The 25,045-nt window shown below is 47.1% G+C and overlaps 1 protein-coding gene and 1 pseudogene across 1 annotated transcript; both read left to right on the top strand.

The window, feature by feature from the left end:
• The first annotated feature begins 1,590 nt into the window (after positions 1-1,590).
• Positions 1,591-11,781, top strand: Cnr2 (cannabinoid receptor 2). Its single transcript, XM_004657324.2, has 2 exons — positions 1,591-1,684; positions 9,495-11,781. Exon 2 carries the CDS (start codon positions 9,541-9,543, stop codon positions 10,612-10,614), a length of 1,074 nt encoding a protein of 357 aa, XP_004657381.1. The 5' UTR covers positions 1,591-1,684; positions 9,495-9,540; the 3' UTR covers positions 10,615-11,781.
• On the top strand, positions 4,860-4,973 carry LOC123461161 (annotated as a pseudogene).
• Positions 11,782-25,045: the final 13,264 nt, after the last annotated feature.

Genomic DNA, 25,045 nt, shown 5'->3' with positions numbered 1-25,045 from the left:
TGAGGGTTTCCCAGGCCTCCAGGTCAGGTTCCTTCCCAGACAGGGGCCTGAGCCATGGTCCCAGCTGTAGCCTAGACACCACCTCTTCTCAGGACCCTTCTCAGGAACAAGGGTCGGAGGTCCTGGGCTTCCACATTTCCCTGAGGCAGGGAAGCATGAGCCGGCTCATTCTCTTTTGACCTATCATTTGCATAACAGCAGATCACATATTTCTGTATGCATATCTGCAACAGTGATCAGAATGAGTCATGCTTATAATGCCAGCATTCACAAGGCTGAGGCAGGCAGATCAGGAGTTCAAGGCCAGCTTGAGCTACCTGTGACTCTTACTCAGAAAGAAAAAAGACTACTACGTGAGGTGTGATGTTGCATGCCTTTAATCCCAGCACTCAGGAAGCAGAGGCAGGAGGATTGCCATGAGTTTGAGACCAGCCTGAGACTACATAGTGAATTTCACATCAACTTGAGCTAGAGAAAGACCCTACCTTGAAAAGAAAGAAAAAGAAAACTAGCTGGGCATGGTGGCACACACCTTTATTCCCAGCAGAGGTAGGAGGATCAAGTGAGTTCAAGGTCACCCTGAGACTACAGAGTGAGTTCCAGATCAGCCTGGGCTACAGCAAAACCCTACCTCAAAGGAAGAAAAAACAAACAAACAACAACAAAAAGAAAGAAAGAGAGAAAGAAAAAAGAAAGAGAGAGAGGGAAAGAGAGAGAGAAAGAAAGAAAGAAAGAAAGAAAGAAAGAAAGAAAGGAAGAAAGAAGGAAAGAAAGAAAGAAAGAAGAAAGAAAGAAGGAAAAGTAGGAGCTGGGAAGATGACTCAGTTGTTAAAAGTACTTGCTTGCAAAGCCTGCCTGCCCAGGATTCAATTCCCAAGACACACATGTAAATCAGACACACAAAATGGCAGAGGCATCTGATATTGGTTTACAGTGGCTAGACACCCTGGTGCACCCCACCACCACCCACACACATATTCATGTGCACACAAACACATGTGCAAATAAATTTTGGTTTTTCAAGGTAGGGTCTTGCTCTAGCCCAGGCTGACTTGGAATTCACTCTGTAGTCTCAGGATGGCCTTGAACTTATGCCAATCCTACCTCTGATTAAAGACATGTGCCCTCACACCTGCCTAATTGTATTTTTCACATCCTAAAATGAATAACCAAAAGTGAAAAGGGGGCTAGGGAGATGGTTCAGTTGTTAAAGATGCTTGCTTGCAAAGCCTGCTGGCCTAGGTTCAATTCCCCAGCCACCAATATAAAACCCTGATGCCAAAAGTGGCACAAGCATCTGCATTCGTTGCAACAACAAGAGCCTTGGGGCACACACATTTAGTTTTGTTGTCCCTTCTTGAGGGGTGGCAGAGGTGTGATAAGAACAACCCCTCCTGTGATAACCAACCGAGTCTTGCACGGGGCGTTCAGACCTGCCCTGGCCCAGGAAACAGGCCTCCGCGGGGCATTCCTATCTGCACGCAGCCCGGGCCGGGAGCGGGCTTCCTGTTGCTCTGCGCATCCTGTTGTTATCGGATGTTGTCTTGTTAGGACCCCATCAATGCCTGCATTTCCTGTCCTGGCTTTGGACAGTAAGCACACATCAGTGACCACACTGGCGCGAGCGAGACAAAAGTACCAGCCGCGGCCACCCGGGGCCCCCACTTCTAGGCTGACTGCAGGGGTAAGCATTCCCCGACTATGTGTGTGTGTTGGTGGGGGGCAGTTTCCCAAGGGAAACAGCAGCAGAGAGACCTTGCTGGGAACGGATGGGGTACAGGGGCATCTTATCTCACTCCCCTCTGGCTTCCAGAAGTGCCAGTGTGGGGACATGAGAGGCGCTTCTCTGTGCTCCATGGCTCTCGGTGAACTGGGCCCTCGCTGGATTCTCAGCTCAGCTGTGACCACTGCCCCAGGGGACCGACCCCTTCTAGCTTTCCTGGGTGGAGCCCTCCTTGCCTGCCCAACAAGGGTTTTGGCTTGTGACTCCGAAATGGGACTCCAGATCTGACTCTGTCACTAGTTTTTGTTGTTTTTTTTTTTGAGGTAGGGGTCTCAGGGTGGCATCGAACTCAGGACGATCTCCTACCTCTGCCTCCCGAGTGCTGGGATTAAAGGAGTGCACCACGACGCGCAGCCTCTGTCAATAACTTATTGGGTGACTCTAGCCAGGGTATAAACCACCCTTGGTACCAGCTCAAAGGTAAAGTTACAGAACTGGGCGAGAGGTTTTCTATCTATCTGCTCCTCACAGACTGCGGGCTCCGTGAACAAATCTGGGATGCCCTGTTAATTTTTAAAATTTATTTTTGTTTATTTTTATTTACTTATTTGAGAGCAACAGACAGAGTGAGAAAGAGGCAGAGAGAGAGAGAGAAAGAGAGAGAGAGAGAGAATGAGTATGTCAGGGCCTCTTGCAAATGAAGTCCAGATTCATGTGCCACTTTGTGCCTCTGGGTTTACATGGGTAGTGGGGAATCAAACCCAGGTTGACAGGCCTTACAAGCAAATGCCTTTTAACTGCTGAGCTATCTCTGCAGTGCTTCTACTCTCTTAAGACTCGAAAAAGTGCTGAATAAGAATTGCCACTCAGCTGGGCAATCCCAGCACTCTGGAGGCAGAGGTAGGAGGATCGTCATGAGTTCGAGGCCACCCTGAGGATACAGAGTGAATTCCAGGCCAGCCTGGGCTAGAGTGAGACCCTACCTTGAAAAAAAAAAAAAAAAGAATTGCCACTCAGACAGCTATGGTGGTGCACACTTTTAATCCTAGGCTGAGAGCAGGAGGATCGCAGGGAGTTTGAGGCCAATCTGGGCCTACAGAGTGAGTTCCAGGTAGTCCGAGCTAGAGTGAGACCCTGCCTTGGGAGAGGGGGAGAATTGCCACTCACTGAGCCCTTGTTTATGTTTTGTTTGTTTGTAAGACAGGGTCTTCCTATATGTCTCTGGCTGAACTGAAACTAGCTACATAGTCCAGGCTGGCCTCAAACTCACCAATCCGCCTTCAGTTGCCTTCAGTCTTCTGAGATTTCAAACAAGCCCCCACAGTGTGTTGGGCTCCTTTATGAAATGTCTCTCCAATGGGCCCAGGACTAGAGCCTAGGCCTAAATCATGCCAGGCAAGTGCTCCGCCACTGACCACATCTTTGCTGGCTGGCCTTAGGCTCACTATGTAGCCTAGGCTGGCCTCAAACTCACAGCAGTGCTCTAGCCTCAGCCTCCTGAAGGCTGGGATTGCAGGCATGGCAACTCTAACTAAGATTCTGGCAGAATTCTCTCTCTTGTTTTGCATGTGTCGCCGTATGTGGAGTGTGTGTGTTGATCTTCACGCTTGTGCAGAAAGCACTTTATCCACTGAACCATCTCCCCCAGCTCCCAAGCGAATTCTTGTATCATAGAATCACATGAATAAAAAATCAGATTATGGAGCTGGAGAGATGGTTTAGCAGTTAAGGCACTTGCCTGAGAAGCCTAAGGACCCAGGTTCAATTCTCCAGTACCCACATAAGCCAGACGCACAAGGTGGAATTTGTTTGCAGTGGCTGAAGGCCCATTCTCCTCTTCCTCTCTCTCTCTCCAATAAACAAATTTAAAAATACAAAGTAAAAAAAAAAATTAGATTATGGCTACAAACAATATTCTTGGCTATTGATGCAGCTGAGGGAAAGATTGCTGTATAACTGGTTACCCTTTGTGTAGCGTAAGTCTGGGAGGCTCTCAGGGGGCTGTGGGCATGGAAGGCACCCCTGGATGGATGAACACACAAGGAAAATGAAGAAGGAGGTGAGCCTGGAGAACCTGAAGCACAGGCCTAGAGGCCAGAAGGCAGAGCTGGGGCTGCCTGGAGGGCAGGAGGGCAGCGGCTGAGGAGTAAGTTTTAGACAACTACAAGCAGCCTGGCATTGCAGAGGGCAAGGGGCTATGCTGCCCCACAAAGTTGACCACATTAAAAAAGAAAGAGGGATGGAAATACTCAGTGGTACAGTGCTTGTCCATGTACAAGGCCCTGGATTTAATTCCCCAACAATGTAGGAATAAGTAAATATGAAAAATTTTTTTAAAAAAACATAACTCACAAGTTTTATCTGCTCACAGTTCCTTCCTGCCTTCCTTTTCTTCCTTCTAGGTTGAATTTCTTTCTGCTCAAAAGCAGAAATGAGCCAGGCGCGGTGGTGCACGGCTTTAATCTCAGCACTCAGAAGGCAGAAATAGGAGGGTCGCCATGAGTTCAAGGCCACCCTGAGACTGAATAGTGAATTTCAGGTCAGCCTGGACTAGAGAGAGACCCTACCTGGAAAAGCAAAACAACAACAATGACAACAAATCAGAAATGATGTTCCTCCAGTAAAGGTCTCTTATTAGAAACAGTTGGCTTTTGGTTTTGTTTGTTCATTTCAGACAGGGTTCACTATGTAGTAATTCTGCCTGGCCTGGAACTTGCCACGTAGCTGAAGCTGGCCTCAAACTCGTGGTGCCTTTCCTGCCTCAGCTTTCCAAATGCTGGGATTACAGGCATGCATCATGATGTCCTAGCCCTTAATTGTCATTTTATTCATTTCTTCATTCATTTTTAGTATATTTTATTTATTTTTTTTATTTACTTATTTATTTATTTATTTATTTATTTATTTATTTGCAAACAGAGAGAGATTAAGAGAACACAGACAAACAGAGAGAATGGGTGTGCCAGGGCCTCCAGCTGCTGCAAACAAAACACCTAGTGCATGCACCACTTTATGCATCTGGCTTTATATGGGAACTGGGGAACTGAACCTGGTTCCTTACGCTTTGCAGGCAAGCACCTTAACCGTTGAACATCTCTCCAGCTCTTATTCATTCATTTTTTAAAATATCTATTTTGTGCCTGCTTTGGCAGCACATAAACTAAAATTGGAATGATACACAGAAGATTAGCATGTCCCCTATGCAAGGATGACACGCAAATTCTTGAAGCATTCTAGAAAAAAAATATTTATTTTATTTTTATTTATTTATTTGCAAGCAGAAAGAGATAGAAAAGAGACAGAGAATGGGCACTCCAGGGCCTCTAATTGCTATAAATGAACTCCAGACACATGAGCCATTTTGTGCATGTGGTTTTATGTGGGCACTGGGGAATTGAACCCAGGTTGTTAGGCTTTGCAGGCAAGCACCTTAATGACTGAGCCATCTCTCTAGCCATTTCTTTTTTTGAGGTAGGGTCTCATTCTAGCTTAGGCTGACCTGGAATTCACTAAGTAGTCTCAGAGTGGCTCGAACTCACGGTGATCCTCCTACCTCTGCCTCCCAAGTGCTGGGATTAAAGATGCACCTGGCCTCCAGTCCATTTTTTTAAATATTTTTATTTATTTGAGCAAGTGAGAGAGATTATGGGCACACCAGGGCCTCTTGCTGCTGCAGACAAACTCCAGATTATGTACCACTTTGTGCATCTGGCTTTTCATGAGCACTGAGAAATTGAACCTTGTCGGGCAGGCTTTGCAGGCAAGTGCTTACACTGCTGAGCCATCTCTCCAGTCCCATTCATTCCTTTCTGAGCCAAGATCTCACTAGGTCACTGTTGTAGTCAGCTCCAAGTTGCTGGAACAAACATCCAACCAGACAGTTTATGGGAGAAACGGGATTATTTCAGCTTTTAAATCCGGGGCAGTTCCATCGGTGCTGGAGGAAGCTGCTCACTCACATAGATCCCAGCAGAGGCAGCTGCAGCAGCTCACGCTTCCACCAGTGAACACACACTGCCAGAGCTCAGACTGCTCTGTCCACACCTTCAGGCTGAAATTCAGAGCCCCTAGTGACGTCTCTTGACTGCTGGAGACTTAAACAGAAAGTTTAACCTTCATTAAAATTACCTGGGCTGTGGCCAGGTGTGGTGGCTCTCACCTTTATTCCCAGCACTCAGGAGGCAGAGGTAAGAGGATCACCGTGAGTTCGAGGCCACCCTGAGACTATGTAGTGAATTCCAGGTCAGCCTGAGCTAGAGTGAGACCCTACTTTGGAAAACCAAAAGAATTAAAATAAAAAATACTTGGGCTGGCCATGTGTGGTGGCGCACGCCTTTAATCCCAACACTCGGGAGGCAGAAGTAGGGGGATTGCCATGAGTTCGAGGCCACCCTGAGACGACATAGTGAATTCCAGGTCAGCCTGGGCTAGAGTGAAACCCTGCCTTGAAAAAAAAAAAAAAATCCTGGGCTAAGAAATAGCTTAGCAGTAAAGGTGCTTGCCTGTGAAGCCTAAGGACCCATATTCAACCCATATTCACAAGCTGAGGCAAGTGTGCAAGGCTGCACGTGTACACAAGATGGTGCATGCATCTGGAGTTCAATTGCAGCGGCTGGAGGCCCTGGTGCCAATTCTCTCTCTCTCCCACAAACAAACAAACAGAAAAAGAACTCAAAAAAAAAAAAAAAAATACCCATGCTTGCCTAGAATTCTCACTGGAGTCCAGGCAATCCTCAAACTTATGATCCTCCTGCCTCAGCCTCCTGAGTAGCTAGAATTACAGGTCTGTGTCACTCTTTATTGCTTAATTATGTTTAACTTCTTTTATAAGGTGTACTCAAGGATTATATAAAATCCCATGCAATGTGACCCTCTTTGTCACTTCTGCTCTTTTTTTTAAAAAGTATTTTTATGTTTACTTATTTGAGAGAGAGAAACAGGTAGGTAGGTAGAGAGAGAGAGAGAGAATGGGGGAGAAAATAGTTATGCCATGGCCTTCAGCAGCTGGAAACAAACTCCAGATGCATGTGCCACTTTGTGAGTTTACATGAGTACTGGGGAATTGAACCTGGGTCCTTTGGCTTTGCAGGAAAGCGCCTTAACCTCTAAGCCATCTCTCCAGCCCTCACTTCAGCTAACTCTTGTTCCTGTTTCCTGAGGTATTTGGAAATTTTGTCTTGTGAGCTCCAGTTCCATGGGCTTATTATTCGTATAGACACTCTTGTGTGACCAAGTTAGAAAACTTGCCTTCCTAGAGACTTTTTAGTTTGTTTTCCAATGGTGTTTAATATTCTCATACAACGTTTACATGTTGCAGTGGTTTGAACGAGATAAGGTAGGAGGCTGAGGAGAAGGATCTCTGTGAGTTTGAAGCCACCCTGAGAATAGTCGTGAATTGCAGACCGTGTGACCTAGAGCAAGACCATACCTCCAAAAAGCAAAACAAAACAAAAAAGACTGTTCCACCTATCTGAGGCAGGGTTTTCCTCAGTGAATCTCTCTCTGCTATTGTTCTTTTCTGCTGTAGTCATGAGTTTGTGGGAATTTCTGCTGTGCCTCCCATCTCGCTGTCAGCATGCTGCGATTTGGGTACCTTGGCTTGAGCAGCAAGAGCCTTATCTACTGGGCCATCTCCCCAGCCCAAACATTTGTTGTTGCTTTTTATACTGATTTATTCACAAGCAGAAAGAGATAGACAGAAAAGGGAGGGAGAGAGAGAGGAAGAAAGAAAGAATTGGGCGTGCCAGGGCCTCTAACCACTGCAAACAAACACCAGACGCATGTGCCACCTTGTGCATCTGGCTTTATGTGAGTACCAGGGAGTTGAACCTGGATCCTTTGGCTTTGCTGACAAGTACCTTAACTGCTAAATCATCATTCCAGTCTCTGTTACTGTTGTTTTGAGACAGAGTCTCGTGTACCCCAGGCTGGCTTCAAATTCACTATATAGCCAAGGATGATGGACAACCTTGAATTTTTTTTTTAATTTATGGATTTGTATATCATATAAATTCAACAGATAAACAATGATATAACAATTACAGGCATTGTAAAGATTTTAGACTTTTCTTAAAAAGTAAATGCTTGCTTAGAAATAAAATGCTACTTTTCAAAATACAGAATTGGATTCCAATAAAACAATTTAATAAAGTAAGGCACAAATGTTTAATAAGGCAAAATTCACAGGAGGCTACATACGGTTTAATATAAGATCACTTTTTTTATGTCCTGAGACAACCTTGAATTTTTGAGCCTTCTGTCTCTCCCTCCTGAGTGCTGGGATTACAGGTGTGCACCATCCCCCTGGCTTATGGGTTTCTGGTTTGACCCTGGGGCCTCGTGCATGTTAGGTGAGCACACTGTCAACTGAGCTATGTCCCTGTGGTGTTCTGAATGTGAAATGTTCCCCACAGCCTCATGATTTTGGGAAACTTGGTCCCCAGCTGGCTGCAGTTTTGGGAGATGGAGACTTGCTGGAAGAGATGTGTTTCTGGGAATGGGCTTTGGGGTGTTGCAGTCCAGCTTCTCTCGTGCTGGAGTTGAGCTCACTCCCTTGCTGGTTTTGGCCAGCTCCTGCGGCAAGGAGCAACGTCCAGCCTCTGCTCAATTATGTTTTCCTGACATGAAGACCCTTCCTTTGGAAACTATAAACCAAAACGCACTCTTTCCTCTCATCAGCTGCTTTTTGTCGGGTGGGTTGTCCCAGCAACATGAAGGTAACTACAACATCTCCAGTGAGGTAGATAGACACACACATACTTTTTTGGGGGACGGGGTGTTCAAGGTAGGGTCTGACCTGGAATTCACTATATAGTCTCAGGGTGGCCTTGAACTCACGGCAATCCACCTACATCTTCCTCCTGAGTGTTGGGATTAAAGATGTGTGCCACCTTGCCTGGTTTAAAAGTATTTTTATTTAAGCTGGGAATGGTGGCACATGCCTTTAATCCCAGCACCAGGAGGCAGAGATAGGAGGATAACAGTGAGTTTGAAGCCACCCTGAGACTACTTAGTGGATTCAAGGTCAACCTAGGCTAGAGTGAAACCTTACCTTGAGAAAATAAAATATATTTATTTGCAGATAGAGAGGAGAGAGAAAGAGAAGAGGGGCTAGAGAGAAGCTGTACTGGTTAAGGTATTTGCCTGTGAAGCCTAAAGACCCAGATTTTATTGCCCAGGACACGCATAAGGTGGTGCATGCATCTGGGGTTCGTTTGCAGTGGCTGGAGGCCCTGTTGTGCCCATTCTCTCTCTCTCTCTCTCTCTCTCTCTCTCTCTCTCTCTCTCTCTCTCTCTCTGCCTCTTTCTCTCTCACTCTCAAATAAATTAAATTAAAAGAAGAGAGAGAATATGGGTGTACTAGGGCTTCCAGCTGCTGCAAACGAACTCCAGATAACATCACCACTTACTTTGTGCACCTGGTTTTATGTGGCTACTGGGAAATCATACCCAGTATGCTAGGCTCTGCAGGCAAGCGCCTTAACAGCTGAGCCATCTCTCCAGCCCTAAATTGACTTTTCTTTTTTTTTTCGAGGTAGGGTCTCGTGCTAGCCCAGGCTGACCTGGAATTTACTATGTAGTCTCAGAGTGGCTTCAAAATCACAGCAATCCTCCTACCTCTGCCTTCCAAGTGCAGGGATTGAAGACGTGCGTCACCACGCCGGTTTTCCTAAATGGACTTTTTAACACATGACCATCCACACAGGTAAAAGTTGGATTCGTGAGGTCACCACTGAGCCAATTGAAACACTCTTTTTTTTCTTACATGCAGCGCAGCTTTCTGGGCCAGCCCAGTGGAAGCCACGGGTTACTACCCCATGGAGGGATGCCAGGCGATGGAGGCAGCCAACAGCTCTGAGGGTGACGTGGATTTCAACCCCATGAAGGACTACATGGTCCTGAGCCGTGCGCAGCAGATAGCCGTCGCGGTGCTGTGCACCCTGCTGGGGCTGCTGAGCGCCGTGGAGAACGCGGCCGTCCTCTGTCTCATCTTGTCCTCCCACCGGCTCCGCAGGAAGCCTTCCTATCTGTTCATTGGCAGCTTAGCTGGAGCGGACTTCTTGGCCAGTGTGATCTTTGCCTGTAATTTTGTCAATTTTCATGTCTTCCATGGTGTGGATTCCAAGGCTGTCTTCCTGCTGAAGATTGGCAGCGTGACCATGACCTTCACAGCGTCTGTGGGGAGCCTGCTGCTGACCGCTGTTGACCGCTACCTCTGTCTGTGCTACCCACCTATGTACAAAGCCCTCCTCACCCGTGGGAGGGCGCTGATGGCACTGGGCATCATGTGGGCTCTCTCGGCATTGGTCTCCTACCTGCCTCTCATGGGATGGACTTGTTGTCCCAGTCCCTGCTCTGAGCTTTTCCCACTGATCCCCAACGACTACCTGCTGGGCTGGCTCATTTTCATTGCCACCCTCTTCTCTGGCATCATCTACACCTATGGGCACGTCCTCTGGAAAGCCCATCAGCATGCAGCTAACTTGGCGGAGCACCATAACAGGCAGGTGCCAGGGATGAGCAGGATGAGGCTGGACGTGAGGTTGGCCAAGACCCTGGGGCTGGTGCTGGCCGTGCTGTTCGTATGCTGGTTTCCTGCACTAGTGCTCATGGGCCACAGCCTGGTCAGCACGCTGAGTGACCAGGTCAAGAAAGTCTTCGCCTTCTGCTCCATGCTGTGCCTCCTCAACTCCATGGTCAACCCTGTCATCTACGCCCTGAGGAGCGCTGAGATCCGCTCCTCTGCCCGTCACTGCCTGGGTACCTGGAAGAAATACGTCCAGGGCCTCGGGTCTGAGGGGAAGGAGGAAGGCCTGAGGTCCTCAATCACAGAGACAGAGGCCGACATCAGAACGACCACAGGTCTGGATACTAGAGGCCCGAGCTGCTGAGCGTAGCAGTGCCTCTTTCTCAGCTGGAAACCACCCAAGTCAGAGATCTGTGTGCTTCCTGGAGGAGAAGGTAGCTCTGGCCACTCCCAGCTGAGTAGTGCTGGGGTTTGTTTCTGGAGGGCAGCCTGGCCATGCCAACCTGTGCGGTCTGCGGAGGGTGCTCTGTGGGAGTGGCTGGGGGAGCCTGAGGCTGAGGGCTTGGGCCAGGCTCTGTAAACATCAGAAACCCTCCTGGGAAAGTGGCTTGGTGCCTTCCTCTAGAGGCCCCAAAAGCCAAAGGGGAACAGTGATGACAGACTCAGAGGACGTCTGAGAAAAAGAGGAAGGGGGAGGAGGATGTGTTCTTCGGGGAGCTCAGGGTATCCTGGTCAGTGGGGTCACGGCCTGCAACGTTGTCAATGCTCAGGTCTCTCACAGTGTGGACTCCAAGGTCGTCTTCCTGTTGAAGAATCTCAGTGTGACTGTGACCCGCAAGCTCTTGTTCCTGCTTCATGATCAGGACCTCTTTGCTTCTAGAGGCATCTGAGGCCCACCTTCAGGTCACCCCCACCCAGGAACAAGTGTAATGATGTGCTGAGGAAGGGTATGGGCTGCCTTCTTTTAGAGAGAATGCCAAGCCATCAGCTCAGGCTAGTTTGTTGGATAAGGCCCTCCTGACTTCTCATGACCCCCGTGAGCCACTGTGATGGCATAGGACCCTGGGAGACCCAAAGGAGCCTGGGTTTACTAGACACTGAGACTCTTCAGAGCACGGTGTCCGCCTGTGTGTCCATCCCTCTATGTGATGCTACCAAGAGCAAGGAGTGCCCCGGGTCTAACCCAGCTCCAGGATCAAAAAAAGATACTCATCGAGATCCTCTAGGTCCCAGGTTGTTTCCAGCACCTTCTCAACAGAGCCTCTTTGTTCATGAAGCCCCTTTTTTCATCTTGAAGGATGAGTAAAGTGACTGGGGGAGGGGAGATTCCCTGCCGTGAGCTAGAGCAATGAACAAAGAACAAGTCTGACATTCCTAAATCCATAGGCCCTGTAAGAACACAGCCCCTCGCTTTGGAAGATCCCAGGGTGCCTGGGTTTTACCAATCAGTGGAGCTTAAAACTGGAGGCAAGGGCTGGAGAGATGGCTTAGTTAAGGTGCTTGTCTGCAAAGCCTAAGAACTCATTTTCAAATCTTCAGGTCCCACATAAGCCAGACGCACAGAGGGAACACCCATCTGGAGTTTGTTTGCAATGGCTGAAAGCCCTGGTGCACCCATTTTCTACTCCCTGATCCCCATCCCTCTCAATATTAAAAAAAAAAACAGAGGGAAGAGAAACTGTTGGTGACAGGAAGGATTGTTGAGGAATTCTAATAGAATCTTTGGGGACCACAAATCAGTAAAAGGAGGGCTAATTATTAAACATGGCTTCATTCAATAATGACAAGACAGGTGTCCCCTGCCCATTCACTCTTCCATCCAGCTCATAAACACATGCCATGCTCTGTGCTTGGTCCTGGATATCCAGCCATGAATGAGACTGCCTTATCTCTTGGGGCTTCTGATGAGAAGAGAGCCTGGTGATGCAGGCCTATAATCCCAACATTCAGGAAGCTGAGGCAGGAGGATTGTCACAAGTTCAATACCACTTCTGGCTACATAGTGAGATTCCTGTTTTAAAAAGGAAGCGGTGGAGCCAGGTGTGGTGGCACACGCTTTTAATCCCAGTACATGGGAGGCAGAAGTAGGAAGATCACAGTGAGTTCAAGGCCAGCCTGAGACTACATGGTGAATTCCAGGTCAGCCTGGTCTAGAGTGAGACCCTACCTTGCTAAACCAAAAAGAAGAAAAGGAAGTGGGGGCACTACCAGCCAGGGGTTCAGGGCCACAAACTCATCCCAGATGATGTCCTGACTGGCTGACCCTTCTCGAACTGAAAAATCTCACCCAGTGTAGCTGGGTGTTGGAATTTCCCAAGGACGCTTCCACAGGCGGAAGCATTGGATAGAGCTTGTCAGATGCACACAGTGTCATATAAGCCTGAATGTGCCCTTGGAGGTCATTAAGAAACGCCTCACCGAGCCAGATGCATTTAATCCCAGCCCTCAGGAGACAGAGGTAGGAGGATCACCGTGAATTTGAGGCCATCCTGAGACTACATAGTGAATTCCAGGTTAGCGAAACCCTACCTTGAAAAACCAAAAGAAAAAAAAAGAAGAAGAAACACCTCACTGTGCAGTTGGATTCATCCAGCGGGGGACCAAGTGTATAACATTGACTTCAACCCTCCCAGAACTGTGGGCATTGATGACTTGATCCGAGAGCCTCTGACTCAGCGGGAGGAAGACAGACCAGAGACAGTGATCAAGGGGCTGAAGGCTTAAGAAGCCCAAACAGAGCCAGTCCTGGAAGATTACCAGAAAAAAAAGGGGCGGGGGAATATGGGGTAATGGAAACATTCTCTGGAACAGAAAGCCTTGGTGACCCCCTAATGACAGGGGCCCGCAGCATGTTTGACTGCTTTGCAAGTGTGATTGATTCTTACTGACTTTTCCCCATGTTACTAACGAGGTGCCAAATGAGTCGGATGCGGAGGCTGAACTTCCAGATCACCCAGTGTGGGTATTCAGTTGTCGCCTGTGGGAGGATCATTCGTAGACATCACAGCTGTTGAAACCTTAAAAAACTCACAGTAAAGCTTTTAAAAGAGCTGTTGATAGTAATCTAGCTTTTAGTTTAAAGACAGTGGTTGATAAAATTTTCATATTTTTCTGGAAAAGTTAAAAAAAAAAAAATTACAGCCGGGTGTGATGGCGCACGCCTTTAATCCCAGCACCTGGGAGGCAGAGATAGGAGAATCGCCGTGAGTTCAAGGCCGCCCTGAGACTACAGAGTGAATTCCAGGTCAGCCTGAGCTAGAGTGAGACCCTACCTTGAAAAAAAAATTACCAGTTGGGCGTGCCTTTAATCCCAGCCCTCAGGAGGCAGAGATAGGATCACCATGAGTTTGAGGCCATTCTGAGACTACATAGTGAATTATAGGTCAGCCTGGACTAAAGTGAGACCCCACCTGGAAGGGCGGTGGGGGAAGGGAGGTAAAAGAACATGAGAGCAGCTGAGTTCCCTAAAGGAAATCTTCTCTCTGGATTGAGGCCTTGCATCGCCCTTCCCTCCACTGCCCTCCCCTCCCCCGCAGTATCCCGGGCGTGCTGAGAGAGCTAGAGGTGGGCACCACCATCTCTTACAGGCGAAGAACACTGGGGTCATCTAAACATCTAAGTGGCATACCCGCCCCCTGCCCTATGTGCAGCGAGGGGCACCTCAGAGCCTTGAGCATGCTAGGCAAGCTCCTAACCCAGCCCTAAAGTCTTGCTATGTAGTTCAGGCTGGCCTTGAAATTACTATGTAGCCCAGGCTGGCCTCAAAAGTCATGATTTGCCTGCCTCAGCCTCCCGAGTGCTGAAATGACAGGTGTGCGCCGCCACAGCCGGTGTGAGCACATGGATGTATTGCGGCTCGGCAGAAGTGGGACGATGGACATTTTACGTGGGGCTCAATCAGATGATTCAAGCCCTTGTTCAAGCTGTTACTGCCCTTGAAATTTTGTCCCATAAGAGTCCAGACATTTAAAGTACAAATGCCAGCAAGTGGGTTCTTATGTATTTGGGGATAGTGGAGGGACTTTTCGTTTTGCTTTGCAAAAGTCCATTGTTGATCTTTCAAAACAGACTGAGCCTTTTTAAAAGAACTACAGTGACTATCTTGTGCTTTATCAAAGTTTCGATGGCGCCTTAGTTGAATGTCATTATGTGCTTTCTAAAAAGTGTTGTGAGGGCTGGAGAGATGGCTTAGTGGTTAAGCACTTGCCTGTGAAGCCTGAGGACCCTGGTTCCAGGCCCAATTCCCCAGGAACCACATTAGCCAGAGGTACAAAGGGACACACGCATCTGGAGTTCATTTGCAGTGGCTGGAGGCCCTGGCACGCACATATTTTCTCTGTCTGCCTCTTTCTCTCTGTGTCTGTCGTTTTCAAATAAATAAAAATAAACAAAAAGAATTTTTTTAAGTATTGTGAGCTACTTAAACTCATGTAAGCCAGATTCACAAGGTGGTGTATCCACCAGGCATGCCCATTCCCCCCCACCTCGTACGCCTTTCTCACTCTCTCAAATAAATAAATAAAAATAATTTAACATATATATATATATATATCACAAGCCAGGCATAATGACCTATAATCCCAGCACTTGGAGGATTCCTGTGAGTTTGAGGCGGTCCTCAAGTACAGAGTGACTTCTAAATCTGCCTAGGTTAGAATGAGGCCTTGTTTCAAAAAGAAAAAAACTAAACTAGATGTGGTGGCGCATGCCTTTAATCCCAGCACTTGGGAAGCAGTAGGAGGATCACCATGAGTTCCAGGCCAGCCTGAGACCAGATCAGCCTGGGCTACAGTGAGACCCTATGTCAAAAAAAGAAACAAACAACAACTATGTGTGTGTGTGTATATACATATATATATATGTATATGTATATGTATATGTATATGTATATGTATATGTATATGTATATGTATATGTATATGTATATGTATATGTATATGTGTGTGTGTGTGTGTGTGTATGTATAGCTTTAGGGACTGGAGAGATGGTTCAGCAGTTAAAGGCACTTGCTTGCAAACCCTGCCAGCCTAGGTTCAGTTCCCCAGTACCCACCTAAAGCCAGGTGTATAAAGTAGTGCATGCGTCTGGAGTTTGCTTATATCAGCAAGGGGCTTTGGAAAGCCCATTCATTTCTCTCTCTCATAAGTAAATTAAAAAAATTAAAGTAGATAGTAGATTCCAGGGGACACATGCTGATTGGGCCACAGCTGGGGTTTCTTTGTTTGGGAGGTTGTTTTCTGTTATGTTTGTTTATGATGGTCTCACGTACATCAAGCTAGTCTCAAACTCACTATTAGCCAAGGGTGGCCATGACCTCCTGATCCTCCTTCCTCCACCTCTCAAATGTTGGGATTGCAAGTGTGCTCAGCCACACCAAGCTCCAGACATGGGAGGAGGGTCTCACCTAGCTCTCTAGTACAGTCTAGTGGAGTTCAAAGCCTCCTCTTGGCTTCTCACCTCTCAGCCTGGCTCAGGCAAAGCCTTCTTGGTTTTTGCTTAGTAAGGGTCAGAGAGAGAATGGGCACACCAGGGCTTCCAGCCACTGCAAACGAACTCTTAGACGCACATGCCACGTTATGCATCTGGTTTACATGGATCCTAGGGCATTGAACCGAGGTCCTTTGGCTTTGCTGGCAAATGTCTTAACCGCTAAGCCATCTCTCCAGCCCTCCAGCCCTATTTATTTATTTATTTATTTATTTATTTATTTATTTATTTATTGGTTTTCTGAGGTAGAGCCTTGCTCTAGCTCAGGCTGACCTGGAATTCACTGTGTAGTCTCAGGGTGGCTTCGAACTCAAGGTATCTCTTACCTCTGCCTCCCAAGTGCTGGGATTAAAGGTGTGTGCCTTCATACCCGGCTCAGTCCTTATTTTACTTTATTTATTTATTTATTTATTTATTTGAGAGCGACAGACACAGAGGGAAAGACAGATAGAGAGAGAGAGAGAGAGAATGGGCGCACCAGGGCTTCCAGCCTCTGCAAACGAACTCCAGACGTGTGCGCCCCCTTGTGCATCTGGCTAACATGGGACCTGGGGAACCAAGCCTCGAACCAGGGTCCTTAGGCTTCACAGGCAAGCGCTTAACCGCTAAGCCATCTCTCCAGCCCTCAGCCCTTATTTTAAAAAATATTTTTTAATTATTTATTTGCAAGCAGAGATACAGAGAGAAGAGAGACAGACAGAGAATATGTGTGCCAGGGCCTCTAACCCCTGAAAACAAACTTCAGATGCATGTGCCATTTTGTATATCTGGCTTACGTGGTTACTGGGGAATCAAACTCTAGTCATTAGGCTTTGTAGGAAGTGCCTTAACCACTGAGCCATCTCTCCAGCTCTTGTTCTGTTTCTGAGGCTGGGTCTTACTCTGTTACTCTCCCCCAGGCTGACCTAGAACTGACCCAGTAGCCCAGGCTGGCCTCAACCTCATAGAAATCCTCCTACCACAGCCTACTAAGTGCTGGGATTATAGATGTGAGTTACCATGTCCAGCTTTAAAACAAGATTAAAAAAAAAAATTATTTGGGGCTGGAGAGATGGCTTAGCAGTTAAACGCTTGCCTGTGAAGCTTAAGGATCCTGGTTCAAGGCTTGATTCTCCAGGACACACATAAACCAGATGCACAAGGTGGTACATACGTCTGGAGTTCGTTTGCAGTGGCTGGAGGCCCTGATGCACCCATTCTTTCTCTCTCTTTCTGCCTCTTTCTCTGTCATTCTCAAATAAGTAAATAAAAATAAACAACAAGGCAGGGTGTGTGTAATCCCAGCACTTGGGAGGCAGAGGCAGGAGGATTGCCGTGAGTTCGAGGCCACCTGGAGACTCCATAGTGAATTCCAGGTCAGCCTGGGCTAGAGCGAGACCCTACCTCGAAACACCAAAAATAAAAGTAAACAACAACAACAAAATCATTTAATTAAGTGCACTTCAAGACTTTACTTCTCTCCCCTTTTACAGTCAAACCTTATTGCTCATTTTTTCTTTCTCCTACTCCTGAGAAACAGGATCTCTCTACATTGTTGCCCAGGCTGACCTGAAATACCCGGGCTCAGGGAATCCTCCTACCTCAGGATGTGCCAACGGTTTGCGTCTTGGTGAGCGCAAAGCCAAAATCAGCATACCTGAGACTTAAGAGTGGAGAAAGATTTCCTACCTTACGGGAGGTAGAGAGAGCAGGGGTGGGGGAGCTATTTCCAAAGCAATTTCCTCCTCCAACAAAGACAATGTGGGGGTGTTATTTAGGGAGCCTATGCATACTCACATAGGGGCTGGCCCATTCCTGAGCATGCTCAGTTAAGGAGAGTATTCCTGGACATGCTTAGTTTAAGATCCTAGAGCACATGGGATTTTTGTTTTGTTTTTTAATTTTTTTTAATTTATTTGCAAGAAGGAAGAGGGACAAAGGAAAGAGTATGCGTGTGCCAGGGTCTCTTGCCGCTGCAAGTGATCTCCAGGCGCATGCGCCACTTTGTACATCTGACTTTACGTGGGTGCTGAGGAATTGAACCTGGGCCAGCAGGCTTTGCGAGCAAGTGCTTTTAAATGCTGAGCCCTCTCCCGAGACCCTGGAGCACATGTTCAAAAGATTCAAGTTGTGCCAGGCGTGGTGGTACACGTCTTTAATCCCAGCACTTGGGAGGCACGGATAGGGGGATCACCATGAGTTCAAGTTCACCCTGAGACGAAATATTGTATTCCAGGTCAGCCTGGGTTAAAGTGAGACCCTACTTCGAAAAAAACAAAAAAGTAAAAAAAAAAAAAAAAAAAAAAAGATTCACGCAATGGCTCAAGTGCTAGAATGGAACTGGACCAGCATGGAAGAGCCTAGTGATTTCCTAGGCCTCTTTAAAGATGAATGGTGAAGCAGGCTCAGGGAGGTACAGGGGAGGGCCGGCAGGTGGAGAGCCAGGGTGGAAGACTAAATAGTGAATGCTAGGTCAGCCTGGGCTAGAGTGAACCCCTTCTCAAAAAATAAAATAAAATAAAATAAATCAGGGCTGGAGAGATGGCTTAGTACTTAAGGCGTTTGCCAGCAAAGCCAAAGGACCTTGGCTTGACTCTCCAGGACCCACGTAGGCTAGATGCACAAGGTGGCGCATGCATCTGGAGTATGTTTGCAGTGGCTGGTGGCCCTGGTGTGCTCATTCTCTTTCTCACTCTCTCAAATAAATAAATAATAAAAAATTAAAAATCAGGGCTGGAGAGATGGTTTAGCGGTGAAGGTGTTTGCCTGCTAAGCCTAAGGACTCATGTTCGACTCTCCAGGTCCCATGTAAGCCAGACGCGCAACGTGACGCAACACACAAGGACACGCATGCGCACAAGGGGGTGCACTCATCTGGAGTTCCACTGCCGTGGCTGGAAGTCCTCACATACCAATTCTCTCTCTCTCTCCCATTAAAAAAAAAAAGGCTAAGCTGGGCATGGTGGTGCTCTCCTTTAACCCCAGTACTTGAGAGGCAAGGGTAGGAGGACTGCCATGAGTTCAAGGCCACCCTGAGACTACATAGTGAATTCCAGGTCAGTCTGGGCGGGAGCAAGACCCTACATCAAAAAAAAAAAAAAAAAAATCAAGGACCATCTTGGGAAGTCTGCTCTGTTCTCCCAGCCACGGAGCCTGCAGCCAGCCACTGCCCCTGCTAATACAGGTCTCCTGGCCAGGGTGCATTGGGTTTCAGCTTCCTCCCTCAGTGCCTTCTCTTGAGGGCCTTCCCAGCATAAGAATGCACTTTCTCCAGGCTTGATCAGGCCTAGGGTGATCATGGGGAGGGGCACCCAGTAGGGTGTCCCGTGGGCACAAGCACCAGCCTCAGCAGAGGCCAACCCAGCTCCAGCTGCGCCTTGAGATATGGTTTATTTTATCTATTTGTTTGAGAGTGACAGAGAGAGGAAGAGGCAGAGAGAGAGAGAGAGAGAGAGAGAGAAAGAGAGAGAGAAAGAGAGGGAATGGGTGTGCCAGAGCCTCCAGCCACTGTAAATGAACTCCAGATGCATGCACCCCCTTGTGCATCTGGTTTATGAGGACCCTGGGGAATTGAGCCTCAAACTGGGGTCCTTAGACTTCACAGGCAAGCGCTAAGCAACAGCTAAGCCATCTGTCCAGCCCTTAAGCCACTTTTTGCTAGGGAATTGAACCTAGGCCACCACACCCAGCTTACTATTTTTTTTTTTTTTTTTTATGAGTGAGAGAGACAAAGAAAGGCAGAAAGAGCCAGGTGTGGTAGTACACATCTTTAATCCCAGTTCTCTGGAGGCGGAGATAGGAGGATTGCCGTGAGTTTGAGGCCACCCTGAGACTCCATAGTGAATTCCAGGTCAGCCTGGGCTAGAGTGAGACCCTACCTCGAAAAAAATAAAAAAGCAGAGAGAGAGAAAGAGAGTGAGTATGGGTGTGCCAGGGCCTTCTGTCACTGCAAACAAACTCCAGATATATGCACCACTCTGTGCATCTAGCTTTATGTAGGTACTGGAGAATCAAAGTGGGGCCCATCAGTCTTTGTAAGCAAGTGCCTTTAACTGCTGAGCAGTCTCTCCAGCCCGAAAGGGTTTATTTCAAGCTTCCAGTTTCCAAGGGATCATTGTGGGGGAGAGAAGCATGGCTTGAGCAGGCAGCTGCCTCACCTCTTCATACATCAGGGCACAGGGAAAGCAGCAAGAATGAGCTGGCTCTGAACCCCTGGGAGGCTGAGCTTCCCCAGCAGGGCTTCACCTGCTGGGAACTAAGTAGGAGACTTTATCAAAAACCAATATTTTACACTCAAACTGCAGCCACTACCCCAAGCATCATACGAGTTTGTTTGGTTTTTGTTTGTTTGGTTGGTTGGTTTTTCTCCTTTCTCTGTCTCTCTCTCTCTTCTTACTTTAGCCTAGGCTGACCTGAAATTCACTAACGTGAATTCGCTCTCATGATCCTCCTGCCTCAGCCTCCCAAGTGCTGGGATTAAAGGTATATGCCAATCATTCTAGTTTTTGCTTTTTCTTCTTTTTTTTTTTTAGATTTTTCTTTTGTTGTTTATTTTGCATGTGTGTATGTGTTTGGGTGCACCAGAGTCTCTTGCCACTGCATTACTTGGGTGGCTGGGGAATTGAACCTAGCATGGTAGGTTTGCAAGCAGGCACCTTTAACTGCTCAGCCATCTCTCCAGACCTCCTTTAAAAATATTATTTATGGGCTGGAGAGATGGCTTAGCGGTTAAGCACTTGCCTGTGAAGCCTAAGGACCCCGGTTCGAGGCTCGGTTCCCAGGACCCACGTTAGCCAGATGCACAAGGGGGGCGCACGCATCTGGAGTTCGTTTGCAGAGGCTGGAAGCCCTGGCGCGCCCATTCTCTCTCTCTCTCCCTCTATCTGTCTTTCTCTCTGTCTCTTTCGCTCTCAAATAAATAAATAAATAATTAAAAAAATATTATTTACTTATTTGAGAGAGAGCAAGAAGGGGAGAGAGAGAGAATGGGAGCACCAGGGTCTCTAGCCACTACAAACAAATTCCAGATACATGCACCACCTTGTGCATCTGGCTTATGTGGGTCCTGGAGAACCAAACCGAGGTCCTTTGGCTTTGCAAGCAAACATCTTAACTGCTAAGCCATCTCTTCAGCCCTTCAAATATTTCATTTATGGGCTGGAGAGATGGCTCAGTGGTTAAGTGTTTGCCTGTGAAGCCTAAGAACCCTGGTTCTAGGCTCAATTCCCCAGGACCCACGTTAGCCAGATGCACAAGGGGGCGCACGTGTCTGGAGTTCGTTTGCAGTGGCTGGAGGCCCTGGCGCGCCCATTCTTTCTCGGCCTCTTTCTCTCTCTGTCACTGTCAAAATAAATAAATAAAAATAAATAAATAAAAATAAATTAATTAAAAATATATATTTCATTTATTTATTTAAGAGGAAGAGATAAAGAGAAGGAATTTATTTATTTATTTGAGAGGGGGAGGGAGAGGCAGATAGAATGGATTCACTAGGGCCTTTAGTCACTACAAAAGACAAAAGAACTCTAGACACATAAGCCACCTTGTTCATCTGGTTTACATGGGTATTGGGGAATCAAACCTATGGCCTGAGGCTTCATAGGCAAGTGCTTTAACTGCTAAACTCCCTTTTTATTTGTTTGGTTGTTGGTTCTTTTTTTTTTTTTTTTGGTATTTTTTCAATGAGCACAAGAGAGAATTGGTGCACCAGGGCCTCCAGCCACTGCTACTGAACTCCAGATGTGTGTGCCACACTTGCGTCACCTTGTGGGTCTGGCTTACATGGGATCTAGAAAATTGAACGTGGGTCCTTAGGTTTTGCAGGCAAGTTCCTTAATCTCTATGCCATCTTTTCAACTCTAAATACATTTTTTTTTCTTTTTTCAGGGTTTCGAAGTAGGGTCTCACTCTGACCCAGGCTGACCTAGAATTAACTATGTAGTCTCAGGGTGGCCTTGAACTCAGAGCAATCCTCCTACCTCTGTCCCCCAAATGCTGGGATTAAAGGCGTGCACCACCATTCTCGCTTAAAATGCTTTTAAAATATTTTTATTTACTTATTTGAGAGGGGGGTTATAGGCATGCCAGGATCTCTTGTCACTGCAAAGGAACTCCAAATGCATGTTCTGCTTTGTGTAACTGGCTTATGTAGGTACCGGTGAATTGAACCCCAACCAGCAGGCTTTGCAAGCAAGTGTCCTTAACTGCTGAGCCATCTCTCCAGCCCCCATAAAATGTTTTTAAAATGTTAATTGATTTACTTGTGTGTGCGAGCAAGAACTAAAATTTTGTTTTGAGAGAGGAAAAAGAGGTTAAAGTAGTGGGCAGGCAGGAATGCATCTGGGCATGCTCAGCTTGCATCATAAAAGTTTAGCTGAAAGCAGTAAAGGGCCATCTGAAGGTGCATTGTTGATAACGGAGTTTGCCCCTTCAGCGCCTGCCCTGCTCAGGTTAGCAGGGCTGAGTGCGCGCCCAGCACCTCTGCGTCTAGTCTTCAGTCATCCTCTGCCTTCTCGTAAGTCAAGAGGCAGTTTATGGAGAGGCAAAGTCCAGCAGAACCCTGGACACCACTGAAAAAGAGCCTCATTACTTGGATAATGACTTACCCAGAGAAACAAGGTAGCGTCCAGTGCAAGAAAGCCAAGTTCCCTAGTGTCCAGTTCTGTCTACTCTACTGGAAACTTCCCCGTGTGCCCCTGCAGACTGACACTTTGGCTGTGTGGATGAGGACAAATTAAGGAGCTAGAGATAGGCTAATGGTTAAAGAGCACTTTCTGTGCTAAGGAGGTCAGAGACACCGGTTGATCCCCAGGACCCACATACATAGCTGGGCATGGTCACAAACATATGAAAGGATGGCAAGCTCTGGAAAGAAGAACAGCTTGAAAAGTGATGGAGCAGGACATCACCAAAGATGAGCTCATGGGGCGTCTCATGTGCACATACATGTGCATGCATCACACACATAAAAGCAAATGAAGTCACATGTGGTGGCGCATACCTTTAATCCCAGCACTCAGGAGGCAGAGGTAGGGGGATACCTGTGAGTTCAAGGCCAACCTGAGACAGAGTGAATTCCAGGTCAACCTGGGTTAGAGTGAGACCTTACCTTGAAAAAAAAAAAGTAGGGCTGGAGAGATGGCTTAGTGGTTAAGGCACTTGCCTGTGAAGCCAAAGGACCCATGTTCAACTCTCCAGATCCCACGTAAGCCAGACGCACAAGGTGACTCATGGGCAAGGTGGCAGATGCGCACAAGATGGCGTACACATCTGGAGTTCGATTGCAATGGCTGGAGGCCCTGGTGTGCCAATTCTCTCTCTCTCTCTCTTCCTGTCTCTCTCTCTCTTGCAGATAAGAAAGGTCAGTCTGTTGGGCTTGCCTCCAAAAAAAAGTGAATAAAAGATCAAATAGAGGTCACGATGTCCTGTTTGGGGCATCAAAGGCCATTGCATATTCTGACCACTACTTGTATGAGTGAGTTGCTGGTTTTTAGTTTTTTATTATTTTATTTTATTTATTTGCAAACAGAAAGAGGAGAGATAATGAGAGAGGGAATGGATGTACCAGGGCCTCCTGCGACTACAAATGAGCTTCCGATGCATATACCACTTTGTGCATCTGGCTTTAAGTGGGTACTGGAAATTTGAACCCCTGGCCACTGGGCTTTGCAAGCAAACACCTGTTACCACAGAGCCATCTCTCCAGGCCCAAGTTGCTGGTTTTTGTTTATTTGTTTGCTAACAGAGAGAGAAAGAGAGAGAGGAGAATTGAGAATTGAAGTTTGGTTGTCAGGTTTTGCAGACAGGTAGAGCCTTAACTGCTGAGCCATTTCTTCAGTCCTAAATTGTGCTGGGGTTTTTTGTTTGTTTGTTTGTTTGTTTTTGTTTTTGCTTTGTTTTCTGAGGTATAATCTTGCTGTATCCCAGGCTGACCTGGAATTCACTATGTAGTCTCAGGGTGGCCTCAAACTCACAGCGATCCTCCTACTTCTGCCTCCAGAGTGCTGGGTGCTGGGATTAAAGGCATGCACCACCACATCCCGTTTGTGGATTTTTTTTTAAGTTTTTCTTAAAATTATTTTATTTATTCATTTATTTGAGAGAGATAGAGGTAGACATAGGGAGAGAGAGAGAATGGGTGTGCTAGGGCCTCCATATGCTGCATGCACCACTTTGTGCATCTGGCTTTACATGGGTCCTGGAGAATTGAACCTAGGTCCTTTGGCTTTGCAGGCAAGTACCTTAACCACTAAGACATTTCTCCAGCCCAAGTTGCTGTTTTTTTTTTTTTTTTTTAAGTCATCTATGCTTACCGTTTTAGACAGTGTTTTGACAGAAGCTTGTGGAGGAAGAAACACAGAAAGCAAAAGAAATACCCTTGTGTTTCTTTATTACACCCAGAATGAGGAAGTGCTTGGTTCTGTCAATAAAGATGTCAGACAGAGTAGGTGGAGAGAGGCACAGCTCCCAGAGCTTTGGAGACCTGGATTCTGGATCACCTTTGCCCAGTCTGCACAATCTCAATCATGCTGCTCTCATCTTGGGGACTAGGGTCATGTCATGTGACTTCTGACTTGCATACTTCCCTCCCGAAGCCATGGCACACCCCTGCCGGGCGAGTTCACTGATCTCACCGGGGCAGGACTCTCAAATATCTGGCCCTTGTATTCTAAAGGTGTTGGGTCAGTTGGTGACCTGTGTGTGAGTCAGGGGTGTGTGTGTGTTTGGGGGTACTGAGGACCGATCGTACTTCGACTCTACACATGCCAGGTGTGAGAAATAGATAGATGTGCTGTCTTTTCTGGCAAGCGGTGAGGAAGATAAACTCACTTCCGAAAGGACACCATTCTGTGGGAAGCCCCCTTCCTGCGTCAGCCTTTCTTGAGACTAGGGGCAGCCGCCTCAATCTCAAGCAAAGCTTCTACTTCTGCATGCAGTAAAAGATTCCTAATCTTCCCTTCTTTTGCCCTACAAACTGCGTCATTTTTATATTTTAGCCAATCGGGTGATCTTGAGGTCAGACTCTGACCCACAGTAACACCCAGGACCTTGCGTGAGTTAAAGAATATAAAAATACCGGCAGAGAGCTGGGCGTGATGGCGCACACCTTTAATCTGAGCACTCGGGAGGCAGAGGTAGGGGGGTCATTGTGAGTTCGAGGCCACCCTGAGACTACACAGTAAATTCCAGGTCAGCCTGGGCTAGAGTGAAACCCTACCTTGAAAAACCAAAAAAAAAAAAAAAAAAAAATTAATAATAATAAGGCAGCAGAACTCCTGCCAGTACGCTGGCCTGAACTCTTTAAAAAACTATGCACCATTCTGCAGAAA

The sequence above is a fragment of the Jaculus jaculus genome, chromosome 5, assembly GCF_020740685.1.
Source record: "Jaculus jaculus isolate mJacJac1 chromosome 5, mJacJac1.mat.Y.cur, whole genome shotgun sequence".
Lineage (NCBI taxonomy): Eukaryota > Metazoa > Chordata > Mammalia > Rodentia > Dipodidae > Jaculus > Jaculus jaculus.
The sequence above is the reverse complement of the archived record's forward strand: the minus strand, read 5'-3'. Positions and strand labels throughout refer to the sequence as shown.